The 14923-nt window shown below is 41.4% G+C and overlaps 1 protein-coding gene across 2 annotated transcripts in view; it reads left to right on the plus strand.

The window, feature by feature from the left end:
- DCP1A (decapping mRNA 1A) overlaps positions 1-14923 on the plus strand; it is a 50962-nt gene that overhangs the window by 26685 nt on the left and 9354 nt on the right. Inside the window, exons 7-10 of one of the 2 annotated variants that reach the window (XM_042451020.1) lie at positions 8258-9010; positions 9372-9437; positions 13166-13384; positions 14496-14776. In XM_042451020.1, coding sequence (XP_042306954.1) covers positions 8258-9010; positions 9372-9437; positions 13166-13384; positions 14496-14684 — 1227 coding nt within the window. In that variant the 3' untranslated portion in view covers positions 14685-14776. Of the gene's footprint in view, positions 1-8257; positions 9011-9371; positions 9438-13165; positions 13385-14495; positions 14777-14923 lie in introns of those variants that run through there. The other variant, XM_042451021.1, reaches the window with a different exon arrangement.

Below are 14923 nucleotides of genomic sequence, written 5' to 3' on the forward strand. Positions count from 1 at the left end.
GGAAAAATGAGAGGGGTCTGAAGAAACCAGGATGGATGTCAAAAGAACTTTGAACTGAGATAAGACTTAAAAAGGACATGTAAAAGAAAGGGAGAAAGGAAGAAATCACCTAAGAGGAATTCAGACCAATAGCCAGCATGTGTAGGGACAAAGTCAGAAAAATAAAGCACAGAACAAGCTCAGTACAATAAAAAGGGCTTTTTAATTATGTCCATAGCAGAGGGAAGAACAAGGAGATGGTAGGGCCACTGAATGGAGAAGATGGTGAAATGCTAATGGGGCACAGAAACTTAACACTTTCTTTGCCTCAGTCTTCTCCTAAAAGACTAGATCCATTTCAAACCAGTTTTAGGACAGGATACAAAGTCGAGACTGCTATAGTTGCCTTAGTTGATGATCTCCGTCTGGACATCGATAGAGGAAGTATAACCTTGTTGGTGCTTTTGGACCTCTCAGCAGCCTTCAATACCATTGACCATGATATCCTTCTGGAAAGCTTGGGAGATTTAGGAATCGGGAGCACAACATTGCAGTGGTTCCTTTCCTGTCTCTCAGGCAGATTCCAGATGGTGATGCTTGGAGACATTTGCTCTTCTGAAAAGGAGCTAAAGTCTGGTGTCCCTCAGGGTGCCATCCTATCTTCAATGCTATTCAACATTTACATGAAGCCGCTGGGTGAGATCATCCAGAGACATGAGGCGAGGTGTTATCAGTACGCTGATAACACCCCGATATGTTTCTCCATGTCTCAGACTGCTGCAGCAACTAAGGATGGCATCTCTCCTCTGAATGAATGTCTTAAGGGGGTAATGGACTGGATGAGGAAAAACAGACTCAAGCTGAATCCTGATAAGATGGAGGTACTAGCTATAGGGAGCCTCAATCTGGGAATGGAAATATGTCAACCAATTCTGGATGGGGTCACACTTCCCCTAAAGCACTATGTTCACAGCTTGGGAGTGCTCCTGGACACATCACTTCAGCTGTCAGCACAGATAGATGTGATGGCCAGGAGCTCCTGTTATCAGCTTCAGCTGATATGCCAGGTGCGGCCATTTCTGGAACCGGGGACCTAGAAACGGAAGTACTGTACATCCACCTCGATCTGTAGGGAGAGGCAGGATATAAGTTGTTGTTATTATTATTAAAAGGAAAACAGTGTTCACCCTGGGGAAAATGAGATGATGCAGTAGGGGAAATGCAGCAGAGAACAGGCAAATCAGTAGTACACATGTACCTGGCCAGTCTAAATGAATTCAAGTCTTCAGGGCCAGATGAATTTCATCCTCATGCATTAAAAGAACTAGCAAAAAAAATCTCAGAACCACTGGCAATAATCTTTAAGAACTCCTTGAGAACAGGAGAAATCCCAGCGCACTGGCTGAGGGTAAATGTTGTTGCCATCTTCAAAAAGAGGGTGAAAGAGGACCCAAGCAATTACAGTGGTACCCCGGGATACGAATTGATCGCGTTACGAAATTTCCGGGATATGAAAAAGTTAGATTGGAAAAAACTGTTCCGGGATACAATGTTTTTTTCGGGTTACGAAATTTATTTCGGCGCGAAATTCAAATGCAAAGCGCGGCTAGCGGCTTTCCAGCGCTAACGGAAAGCCTTTTCGGGTTGCGAAATTACTCGGGTTACGAACGGAGCGGCGGAACGAATTAATTTCGTAACCCGAGGTAGCACTGTACTGCCCAGTTAGCCTGATATCAGTACCAGGAAGATTCTAGAGCAGATAATGAAACAGAGAGTCTGTATGTACTTAGAAAGAAATGCTGTGACCACTAGAAGTCAATACAGTTTTCTCAAAAATAAGTCATGGCAGGCTAATCTTAGCGCTCTCTCTCTCTCTCTCTCTCTCTCTCTCTCTGATAGTGTTACAAGCTTGGTAGATTAAGGGAATGCTATGTATGTAGCATATCTTGATTTCAGTAAGATCTTTGATATCCTTGCAAAAAGCTAGTAAAATGTGGGCTTGACAGTGCAACTCTTAGGTGGATTTATAATTGGTTGACTGAACCCAAAGGAGTTCACCAATGGCTTCTCTTCATCCTGGAGAGAAGTGACTAGTGGAGTGTGACATGGTTCTGTCCTGGCCCCAGTGCTATTCAGCATTTTTATTAATGATTTGGATGAAGAAATAAAGGGCACGCTTATCAAATTTGCAGATGACAGTAGGTTAGGAGGAGTAGCTAATAACCAAGAGGATAGGATCAGGATTAAAAATGACTAATGGATTAGAGAGGTAGGCCAAAACTAACAAAATGAATTTCATTATGAAGAAATTTAAGGTACTCTACTGAGGCAGGGAAAATGAAATGCACAGATATAGGATGGGTTATACTTAGCTTGACAACAGTACATGTGAAAGGGATCTAGGAGTCTTATTAGACCATAATTTGAACATGAGTTAACAGTTTGATTTGGCAGCTAAAAATGCTAGTGTGATACAGGCTTCATCAGTATAGCAGCTAGATCAAGGGAGGTAAAAGTACCACTCTATTCTGCTTTGGTCAGATCTCATCTGGAACACTGTGTCCAGCTCTGGACAACACATTTCAAGAAGGATATTGAGAAGCTGAAATTTGTCCAGAGAAGGGAACCAAAATGGTGAAAGGTCTGGGAACCATGCCCTGTGAGGGGTGGCTTAGGGAGCCTGGTATGTTTAGCCTGGAGAAGAGAAGGTTAAAGGGTGACATGATAGCCATGTTTAGAGATATTTGAAGGAATGTCATATTGAGGATAGAGCAAGCTTGTTTTCTGCTGCTCCAAAAAATAGGACCTGGAACAGTGGATTCAAGCTACGAGAAAAGAGATTCCACTTAAATATTAGGAAGAACTTCCTGACAATAAGCACTGTTTGACAGTGGAACACACTGCCTTGGAAAGTAGTGGTCTTTTTGTTTGGAGGTTTTTAAACAGAGGCTGAATAGCCATCTGTTGGGAGTACTTTGATTATGTTTTCCAGCATGGCAGGGAATTGGATTGGATGACCATTGTGGTCTCTTTCAACTCTCTGGTTCTATGTATTTTAAAAAAAACCCTAATAGATTTGAGAAGTGGGTTAGCATGGGACTTGTGAGTAATGGTTTTAGGTTAGATTTACAGTGATTCCCAAACTCTCATCCTCCAGGTGTTTAGGATTTCAGCCCCCAGGAGATTCAGCTCTCTTAGCCAATGGTGTGGGATTCTGGAAGCCAACGTCCAAAAAGACCTGGAAGGCCAGAGTTTGGAAATCAGTGGTCTAGAAAATATAGTGGAAGAGCCATGTGTGCCATTTTCATTGCCCATGTAACAACAATAGAAATGACTGTTGGCAGTTGTCTACCAGCAAGCTGCTTGTCTAATTTGACAAAAATGTTAGTGATTTTTTATTGTTTTCCATGAAGCTTTTGTTTTCAAATATGATAAATACCATATTAGTTGACCAAAATAACATTTTGGTCAAATAGTAAGACAAATATCCAAGGAATAATTAATAAATGTTGGATTGCTATGAAAAATATATATATTGAGCACATCTGTAGATCAATATGATAATTTGTGCCTGCAAGTAGTACCACCTGGTGGAAGAAAGAGTGATGTACAGTTTAATGTCAGAGAATTTCCTTGAAATGGAAATTCTCCTATTTCTCAGATGTTTGAGATGTTAAACTAATATATTTACTCAGAGCGGGTCTCACCAGCTGTTTAGGCTACTGATATAGACTGGTGAGCATAGATCCAATATGTGCACTTTATTTTGAACTTTTATTTTGAACTTGAGCTTGAACTGAAACCTAGACAAGGGACACTGAAATTCTGGACCATGCCAACAACTATCAGGTCAGAATTCACAGGGAAGCCACTGAAATCCACAAACACATGAACAACTTCAACGGGAAAGAGGAAACCTTTAAAGTAAACAAAGTTTGGCTACCAGTCCTAAAAAAACACCAAAATTAAGACCCAGCAAAATACAAATGAAAACCACCAAGGATCAGGGTTTTCCCCAGCAAGCCATGGACCACTAATTAAGCAGACACAAATTCTCCCTGCATATCCTTCTACCCTGAGGCCTTGCCATTCAGCAACAGAACAGAACAAGCCTAATTCTACAGGAAGGCTGGGAGAGGAATTCTAGTTCATTTCTCCAAGGAGGAAAGGCTGGTCTTCTTTGTCCTTGTGCTTGGGTGAGATCTAAACTTTTAAACTTTGGGCTACTGCTCTGGGAGGAGCCAGAAGCCTAATTCTACAGAAAAGTCTTATATAGTCAAGGAGGTTTTGGAGAAGAGAGGAGAAGCTGAGCTGGGAACATCGTTGGAGGGATTCTCCTTTAATTTACCACATTTTCTTTTCCCTTTTTTCCTTAAGGGGCTTGTGGGAACTTTTACTCAGAGAAAGTGAGTCAGAGACTTGCCTTAGGAGCTCTCTACATAACTATAGTCCCAGTTGTTTGAGCTCTTTAACAGAGCTTAGGGACAAAGGCCAAGCCAGCAGGGATTCTTTACACTGGTGTTTAGCAGGGAAGCCCACAGTCTTGTTCAGTGCCTCCTTATGACTTCTCAGTATGGACACTGAAGGACCTGCTGCAGTCACCTGCAACACTTGTGGGATGTTTGTATTCATGCCTAGAGATGTAGGGAACTTTACCTGCACTAAGTGCAAGTTGGTGGCCCTCTTAGAAGAGAAAGTACAGCAGCTGGAGGCCCAGGTAACTACACTTCAGCATCATAGGGAGCAAGAGGTTTTCCTGACCAGAACGGAGCTGATGGTCCTGGATAGAAAACACACAGAGGACATTGCTGGGGAGGAGGAAGTCACTTCACATACAACAGTAGTAGATGGTTGGAGGAAAGTCACACACTGAAGTAGGGAAACCAGGGAACGTTTTGGGAGAATCAATTTGAATCTCTCTCTGTTATCAGAGATGATGAGGAAGAGCAGCATGGACAGACTTCAGGGACAGAGCAGGGGATCCTGGGAGTACCACCAAAGGGAACAGCTGCTACTAAGCCTCACAGGAGGCATGTGGTCATGGTGGGGGACTCCTTGCTGAGAGGTACTGAACCAGTCGTTTGTGGGCCTGACAAGATGACTCGGGAGGTGTGCTGTCTCCCTGGGGCAAAGATCCACGATGTGACAGAGAGGCTCACAAGACTTGTCAAGCCTACTAACTATTACCCCTTTCTTTTGGTTCATTTGGGAACCAATGATACTGCAAGGCACAGCCTTCAGAATATCATAAGGGATTATGAGGCTTTGGGTAGGAAGTTGAAAGAGATGGATGCACAGGTTGTCATCTCATCTCTTCTCCCAGTCGAAGGTCATGGTCCAGGAAGGGAGAAGAAAATAGTGGATGTAAACAATTGGCTCTGCAGGTGGTGCTGCCAAGAACGGTTTGGATTTTTGGATCATGGACTGAGGTTCCATGAGGAAGGACTTCTGGCAAGGGATGGGTTGCATCTCACACCATTTGGCAAAAATAACTGTAATCTTTCGGCCTGTGAGGGAGAAAATTAGGCTGGTTCAGCTCCATCAGGGCTAGCCTGAAGAAGAAGAGCCCTCCCTCCAGTCCATCTGCCTTGGTCCAGGCCTCAGAGGGAGAGAAGAACTGCTGGACCTGATCCCCTCCCCCTTCACCATTCCCTTCTCCTTTTGTGTCGTGTCTTTTTAGATTGTAAGCCTGAGGGCAGGGAACCGTCTATTATCCCCTCTGTTGTAAGCCACCCAGATTCCCAGTGATTGGGCGGCATATAAATAAATCATATTATTATTATTATTATTATTATTATTCTCAAAAATTTGATCAGGAGAGCTTTAAACTGAGTTATATGGGGGAGGGAGACAGTATTCTGGAAGGCAAAAGGGCTGGAGAAAATAGTCACACTGTCATAGAGGGAACAAGACAAACAGTTCAAAGACCCAACAGTGGGAGGAAAAAATGTTTGCACCGGCAGCAAGTCAAGGGAACACATGGTCTTAAATGTCTCTACACTAATACACATAGTATGGGAAATAAGCAAGCTGAACTTGAACTCCTAGTACAACAAAGTCAATATGATATAATAGGCATCACTGAAACCTAATGGAATGAGTCTCATGATTGGAATGTAGGAATAGAGGGGTATAACCTTTTCAAGAGAAATAGGTAAAACAGGAAAAGAGGAGAAATAGCCTTATACTGTATGTCAGGGACATTTACACCAGTGGAGAGATCCAGGACATCAATCCTGGAAGCCAGGTGGAGAGCATCTGGATAAAAATTAAAGGGGAGGGAAACAACAGGGATATTATTGTGAGAATCTACTACAGACCCCCAAGTCAGACGGAGGAATTGAATGATGCCTTTCTAGAACAGATGACCACACACTCAGGAAGGAGAGATGTAGTAGTGATGGATGACTTCAGCTATCCTGATATTTGCATGAAGTCACACCCAGCCAAATCCTCAAGGTTTTGCGCAACAAGGAGATCAGCTATTTTGGATCTGATCCTAACCAACAGGGATGACCTAGTTAATGGAGTGCAAGTGGTGGAATCCTTAGGTGGGAGTGATCATGTTCTCCTAGGGTTTGTTGTACAATGGAAAGGAGAAGCCAGGCATAGTCAGGCACGAATTCTAGATTTTAGGAGAGCGGATTTTAGTAAACTTAGAGAAATACTGGGGGTGATCCCATGGTCAGCAATACTAAAAGAGAAGGGAGTTCAAGACGGATGGGACTTTCTCAAAAGGGAGATACTGAAGGCACAATTTGAAACAGTTCCAGTGAGGAAGAAAAAATGGGAGGTGTCTCAAGAAACCAGGATAGATGACTAAGGAACTTTCAACTGAGCTAACTTTTTAACAGAACATGTACTGTATAAGAAAGGGGAAAATGGAGAAATCACCAAAGAGGAATTCAAACAAATAGCAAGCACATGTAGGGGTAAAGTCAGAAAAGCTAAAGCGCAGAATGAACTCAGGCTTGCTAGAGTGGTTAAGAACAACAAAAAGGGCTTTTTTGATATCTCCGCAACAAAGTAACTGTTACATGGATTTGTAACTGGTTGGCTGGCCGAACACAAAGGGTGCTCAACAATGGCTCCTTTTCATCCTGGAGAGAAGTGACCAGCGGGGTCCCACAGGATTTTGTCCTGGGCCCAGTGCTGTTCAACATCTTTATCAATTACTTGGATGACAGAATTGGGGGCACACTTATCAAATTTGCAGATGACACCAAGCTAGGAGGAGTAGCTAATACCCCAGAGGACAGGATCAAAATTCAAAATGACCGTAATAGATTAGAAAGCTGGGCCAAAGCTAACAAAATGAATTTCAACATGGAGAAATATAAGGTACTGCATTTAGGGTGGAAAAATGAAATGCACAAATATAGGATGGGCAACACCTGGCTGAATGAGACTACATGTGAAAGGGATCTAGGAGATCTAGCAGATGCCGGCAAAATGTCAGGAATAAACTCTTCTAGAAAAATGGCCACATAGCCCAAAAAACTCACAAAAAACTATGGAGTTCAAAAGCTTTACCTATTTATAATACAGAACTATACTTTTTGCATTCTGTTAAATGGGACGTAGCTAATACAGAAGAACTTCCTTTTGTGACAATGACATTTCAATGAAGAATTGATTTCTCTTTTGAAGGCAAACAGTTCCTAGCAGGAGGGCAAACCATTTTGAAGCAGAATATGTTGACTTTGCCTGTGATATCTTCCCTCTCTGTGGCGAGTGAAGAGAAAACTTTGTAGAACAACCCCACTTGGACTAGTTTGTTTTAGGATGATGTGTGTACAAATTGGCTAAAGCATATCACTGGAAATAATTAATCCCTTTGGACAAATGGGCCTATGGTTCATCATTTTCTTAAAACCTTAAATATATTTGCTGACTCAAGTATCTTGTAATTTTAAGTACAAGGTGATTCAAAATGAATGGTGCAAAACCAAATAAAAACAGCCTTACTTTTGCTCCATTCTTTTTTTTTAATCACTCAGAAAAAAAACAAAATGGCTAGAATCCAGGAATCATTTGTATGTGAATTCTCTCTTCCATCGGTGTGTACTTCACAGTGATCATTCACATGTCTATAATCAAACCATTGTCAAAGCTGTGCCCCTTTATAGATAATATTCTCCCAGACTTTAGAAACAATATTTTTATTTGTGTTCTGAACAGTAGTGTGTATAGAAAGGTGTACAGGAAGCATGTCTGTATGTAAACTGATCTTCTGAACTGAGCATTAAACTGAACTTCTGGTCTTTTTCTTTTCTAGCCATGTCAGTCCATACCTAAACATCTAACAGTAGAAGAATTATTTGGAACTTCGCTACCAAAGGAACAGTCTGCAGTCCCTTATACCAATCCAGAGACAGCAGAGAAGACTGATACCTTGTGTCGAGAGCACAGTTTACTTCTACCTTTTTCCTTTGAGCAATCAACAGTAATCCACCAGCCTCTAGGAAAACTGGACTGTCCAGGCTTCAAAAGCAATTCTTCTACCTTACTGCCACAGGAGTGTGTGCCACCCTTGCTAATTGCCTCATCTTCTGTTTCACAGCCTGAAGTAAATAAGGCTTCAAGCTATACTGCACAGTTAAGCCCTATCCTTATTTCATCTGTGGCAGCAGACACTCCCTGTGCACAAATGCTTCAGAACATGAGTACAAACAATAACATAATGCAAGTGATGCAGCAAGCTGTCAAGCAGGTATCTCCACTTGTGAATCAGTCATTGTCTGATATGAACCATGGTCCACAAAATAGAACTCCTGGTCAAAACCAGTTTTTAACATCTTTGTCTGCAACAAATACAGGAGATACTTCAAACCCACCACTTCCAAATAAGGATCTTCTTCAGAAACTCAGGTTGACCTCTCAGCATGATCAAATGCAGCAATCACTTAACAAAACCTCAGTAGCACCAACGTCTTCATCTGCCATGAGCCAGTTGGCAACACCAGATTGTTTCAAGGAATCCCACAACAAGCAACAGCCTCTGACTAATAAAATTATTCCATCTGTGCAGGTAATGTGTTAGTCAATAGATCCAGGTTTTTTGGCAGTAGTTGATTAGATAAATACTCAAATCTTTGACACGCACAGGTTTGCAGCCAAGCAAGTATTCACTTAGACAGTAAGCTTTATAGTAGCATAAAACCAGTGATATTGAGGAGGACAATAAATAAATGTGTGGAACGAGGAACTACAGTAAGAAGCAATTTTAATTACTTACCTCAGTTTTGTGAGATCACCATATGTATCTTATTTAGTAAATGTGAACCAGTAGCATCAAAATGCACATAAATCCATTATGAAAATATGAGATCAATTATGCATATGAGAAAGATACTTGTTTATGGGTTGCATACTTTTGTTTTAATTTACAGGTTGCTCAGCAAAACAAGGAGCTTGAAACATTTCCACATCATAAAGCTTTGTCAAAAGCAAACCAAGTATGTATTTAATTCCTCACATAATTCCTTTACATAAAAATTGGAGTGCAACACACTGCTTTCCTCCCTCATGACCAACTCAATGCAAGCCTTTGTAGAATTGTTTAGCCAACTTGGCTAAGCCTAGGTCCATTCTAGGTATAATCTAGCTCCATCCACGTTTAGTACCATATGTATTTTATGTTGCCATTTATGTTGCTATTTATTTTATTTATTTACATGTATTTATAAACCACTTACCTATAAGATGGTGTGCAACAACTATAAAATTGATATACAGTTGGCCCTCTGTATCCATGGATTCTTTATCCATTCAACCATTCACGGCTTGAAATATTTTTTAAAAACGCATAAATTCCAAAATTTCTTAATTTTGCCATTTTATGTAGGGGACGCCATTCCACTGTGCCATTGTATGTAATATGATTTGTGCATCCATGCATTTAGGTATCCACAGGGGGTCCTTGAATCAATCCCCAGCAGATAACAAGGGCCCACTGGACATCATTTACATTATTCTTAATGGTTAAAAATAAAGTTTGGAAAGCCTAACAAAACTACTTTCCTTCAACATGCATATATCAGCAGAAGAGGATTCTTGGTAGTCAGTACCATGTTGCTTAATGTGCAGCTCCAAACAACAGTGCAGCAGCCTCAGGAGGCATTACCAGTTGAGCTCAAGGACAAAATCAATATACAAGCACATTCTCAAGTAATTTGTGTTAGTATAATGTTAATATACACAACTAGGATGGTAGACACCATCTCCTAATGTGCTGCTTTTGGAGACTTCCAGATCTTGCTTGAATGGAAGTATACAGTTAAGAGCCCTTTGCCTTTAAACTGTGTAAAAGAAGGCATCAGTTGGCCATTACCGTATATACTCAGCTATAAGTCGAAAAATTTATGCCCCAAAATGATTTCCAAAATCATGGGTAGACTTATGTAAGGGTCAGTGAGTTAATGCTAATAAATTTATTGAAAGAAAAAAAGTGCCCACCTTCCTCTGTAGCCTTGTAATGGTTCCTTGTTTGAAGCCCCAGCGCCCGCTCTCCTCCTCTCTCCCTGTGTGTGTGTGTGTGTGTGTGTGTGTTTCCCTCTCTGCCTTCCCGCACAGCCATAGCTAACAAGCTGCTGCTGGGGAAAGGAACACACACAAAAGTATGCCCTGGCTTGTACCTGTTTGTCTGAAGTCCTGGGGTGAGAAGCAGAGAGAGAGAAAGTCTGTCCTCTTTTCGAAAGCCTGAGCCTTGGAAGTCCTGGGGGAGAAAGTAGAGAGAGAGAGAGAAAGGTCGTCCTCTATTTCTGCAAGCCCTCAACCTTGGAGTCTGGGGGTGAAAAGCAGAGAGAGAGAGAGAGATGTCTGTCCTCTATTTCTGCAAGCCCTAAACCTGGAGTCCTGGGAGTGAAAAGCAGAGAAGAGAAAGGTCTGTCCTCTATTTCTGCAAGCCCTGAACTTGGAGTCCTGGGGGTGACAAGCAGAGAGACAGTGGGGTCTGTCCTTCTTTTGCAACCATGAGCCTTGGAGATGTTTTGTAAGGGGAAGAGTGTTGTGTGTGTGTGGCGCGCGCACGCGCCGAGATTGTTTTTCCCTTTTCCATGCCGAGCCTGATGCTTGGGAGGGTCTAGAGTGGGAGATATGGGAGGAAGTGGTGCTTTTTTTCCCCCTTTGATCTTTTGCAACATCCTCCAGTGTTTGCCCCTTGACGTATCCATGGTCATATAAAAATCCATGATTTTGGATCCAAACTGCCCTCAACTTATACATGAGGTCGACTTATACATGAGTACAGTGGTACCTCGGGTTACGAAATTATTCGTTCCGCGCTAATTCGTAACCCGAAAAACCTTCGTAACCTGAATTGCCATAGGCGCTAATGGAAAAAAAATAGCTCTCTGCTGCCTCCGGTGGCGGCATAGCGCCGAGGTTTTTTCGTAACCGAAAAAAAACTTCGTAAGCCGAAACAATAAATCCCTATGGGATTTTTCGTATCGAAAATTCGTAAGCTGGTAATCTTATCCCGGGGAGTACCACTGTATATATGGTATTTTTTGTAGTTTTTAAGCTTTCCTACTTTTTTAGAGAAACAATTAGGGCTAGAAAGATGGCTGTTTGAGTGCGGATTGGGGCCGTGGCAACCCCATGACACGGCCCCAATCTGGTGTTTTTCTGTCCAAAAGGACAGCAAAATGCGGCATTTGGTTGCTGCGCTGCAGGAAGCCCCAGTGCTGCCCGTTGTCTGGTCGGGGGGTAGCATGGACCAGATTGGGGGGCGGAATCAGGGCATGTGGTGTGTGCTCGCCATGGCCCCACACGCTGGAAAGCTGGCTCAAATTGGTGGTCTGTTTTGCCCCTAGTCACTTTTCCTTTTTAATTATACTACTAGCCGGCCACACATTGCTGTGACTCAGTCTGTTGAATGGAAAGAAAGAAAAGAGAAAGCACCCTAAAATATTTAATTTCACAATGCTTGTGGGTATACAATATTTTTTGTTGTTCCATTGTCTGTGTAGATCAGGGGTCGGCAACCTACAGGCCAGCGAGGCCTTGGGCCCGGCCCCAGCCCGGTCCTGCCGCCCCTGCCGCAGCTTCCATGCCGCTCCGGGCACCATTTTGAGTTCGGCCCCCCAGTTGTCTGAGGGACAGCAACCCGGCCCCCCGGCTCAAAAAGGTTGCCTACGCCTGGTGTAGATATTGAGATTGTCTGGTTTGCCAACTCTACAACACGCAACATATAATTGTCCATGTGAGAAGCAATCCGTGTCTAGATCTAAACTGCACAATTCTAAAGATTGGCCCAGAGCATTGTTGATGGTGATTGCCAATCAAATTGGGAATTGCAATCTCTGAAATTGAAATGGCATATCTGTTGGGGTGTGTTGCTGTTACGTCCAACAGATGACACAGTTTTTTTAAAAAAACATATTTTTACCTGTCACAGATGTGACATCTATATATAAAAACATATTAGGTATATAAAAGTGTGTGTATTCGAATGGAACGTTGTGTCAAAATTTCAAAGTAATCGGTGAAGAACTTTCGCAGATTTAAGATTTTGAACAAACTAACATTTACATTTTATTTATATAGATTTAAAATTAAATTAAAGCATATTAATGTTTTTATAAGGAAGTCAAGCAAATACCAACATCTATTATACTATCTATCTCATTATTAATAAGAACAAACATCTCTCTGAACTATACCTAGATATCAAAATAGAACTTTGACTAATTTGGATTTATTAGTTATTTCCTTGATTGATGGATTGAGGTTTGTCCTTTCTTTCTCCAGGGATGGGCTCCAAGGGAACCTTAATGTAAATTTTAAAAAATTGCTTTAATCGAATTGATCATAATGATATTTTTTTCATAAATTTCGTGAAATGCATTAAATTAAATTAGTTAAGCCATACTGCCTTTCATTCTGGTTGGCATTCAGTGCAGCATGTTTCCTTCCCATTCTGGTAGTAGCAAAAAAACAGATGGCATTAGAAGAAGCCATCAAGGAGTCATTTCCTATCCCATTGTCTTTTGCACCTCAGACAAAGAAAGAAGTACAGTACAATATTGTTTCTGTGCATGTAGACTGGGATTCTAATGTTAAAAAAAAGAACAATATGTGCCACAGTGACGAACATACTGATGAAGCAAATATTGAAAGGCATTCTTAGTAGATGTACACAGGTAAATACTTTGTTAACCAAATTGCCCCCTTTCCTTTGCAGGTTGCTTCTCCACAGTTTGCTGCAGCTACAACCACAATGGTGCCATCAGTCCTTTTGTCACCTAGCATGTTCCAGCAGTCAGCCATGAAATCCTCTGAAGCTGAAAACAAAGTTTGTTCCTCTTCACCCCTTACAGTTGGCGCAGTAGATGTTCAAACATTCCCTCCAACAGTTCTCAGTAGATCTCAGCTTCAAGAAACGTTAATACATCTAATAAAGGTATAACCTATAATATGAGCTCTTAATTTCCGTTATCTCTTTGTTTTAGCCACCCTCAATAATCTGGTTTCAATGGGAAACCTAATCACTTCACTGCTCACTTTTAAATGCAGATCATTTACAAACAGTTTAGAAAACGCAGCTACCAATGAAGATAATTTATGGCTAGGTTAAAAAGCAGTGGACCAACTGTTTGCCTCCCTCTGTTTTGGGAACCATCCTTTCTCTGTATGGTATAGAAGAGCATGTCATAAATCATGTGGGTTATTTTTTCACAGCAGTTTATGAGGAGTTCCAAGTTCTTTAGATTTGAAACTATTGATACCCTCTCTCGACTCTGAGTTCAATTTTATAGCCTTGCCTTTGCCAGTATAGTAGGAAAGTTAAAGTAAAATAGAGAAAAAGAAATCAAGAAATTCCTCAAAGTTTCCATCTCATTAGTTTGACGTGAGATTAGATACCCAGCCACTAAATAATGGTGGGGGTGAACTGCTTTTCTGCACATCGAAGAATGAGTGTTCATGGTTTAGGTTTAGTTTTTCTCTTCCAACTAATTTACTTCTTTTGATGTAAATCTTTTTTTAATAAAAAGTTCTTTACTCCCAACTGTATTTTCCTTTATCCCTCTTCTCCTATCTGTTAGTTATGGTAACAGAATCAGTAGAAACAAAGTAGTAGAAGAAAGATGATGGACAACTTTAATTTATTTGGAAGGAGAGCCATCCACACAGACACTTCAGTTGACCACCTCTGGAGGAAAGACAGCAGTGGACCAGTTTGATTGCTTTAGACTATGTCTGTGACCAGATAAAAGGGATAGATTTATGTCAAAAGGAGCAGGAAGAAGCTGATAAAAATCAGAAATCAGACTCAATATTAAGAAAACCATTACCTAGAGTCATGGATGTTCAACTTCCAGACATACACAGATTTTATTGTAATACATTCATTTTATTTTATTGCAGTACATTTATTGCAATACATTCTAAGCCTCTGCTGAATCTTTATTTACAAGATTTGTTAATTCAAGTGTCATATAATGCAAGTATCAGCTATTCCCTTAGTGGATGCTTTTGTAATGACCTTAGTGTCAATTGCATTACTTCCTAAGGAAGAAGATGCTATGTTAAAAGACCGTGGCTCGCTTCAGGAGTGGGCCACGCAGTCACCATGGTCCTCGTCTGATCGGGTCTCGAGCAGCCAATGGATGCTCCTTCCAGGCTATCTGCTTCATCTCTGTGTATCCTTCACCATTAGATCTGAGAGTTTGGCAGCAGCAGCAGCAAAACATTGTTCATGATTGAAACATTGGGAAGCAAATCAAAAATCTAGAGCTAATTTAGCAAATTCTCCATTTCATAGAATCATAGAATTGTAAAGTTGGAAGAGACCACAAGAGCCATCCAGTCCAACCCCCTGCCATGCAGGAAATCACAATCAAAGCACCCCCGACAGATGGCTGTCCACTCTCTGTTTAAAGATCTCCAATGAGGGAGATTCTACCACTCTCCAAGGAGTGTATTCAACTGTCGGACAGCC

The sequence above is a fragment of the Sceloporus undulatus genome, chromosome 2, assembly GCF_019175285.1.
Source record: "Sceloporus undulatus isolate JIND9_A2432 ecotype Alabama chromosome 2, SceUnd_v1.1, whole genome shotgun sequence".
Classification (NCBI taxonomy): domain Eukaryota; kingdom Metazoa; phylum Chordata; class Lepidosauria; order Squamata; family Phrynosomatidae; genus Sceloporus; species Sceloporus undulatus.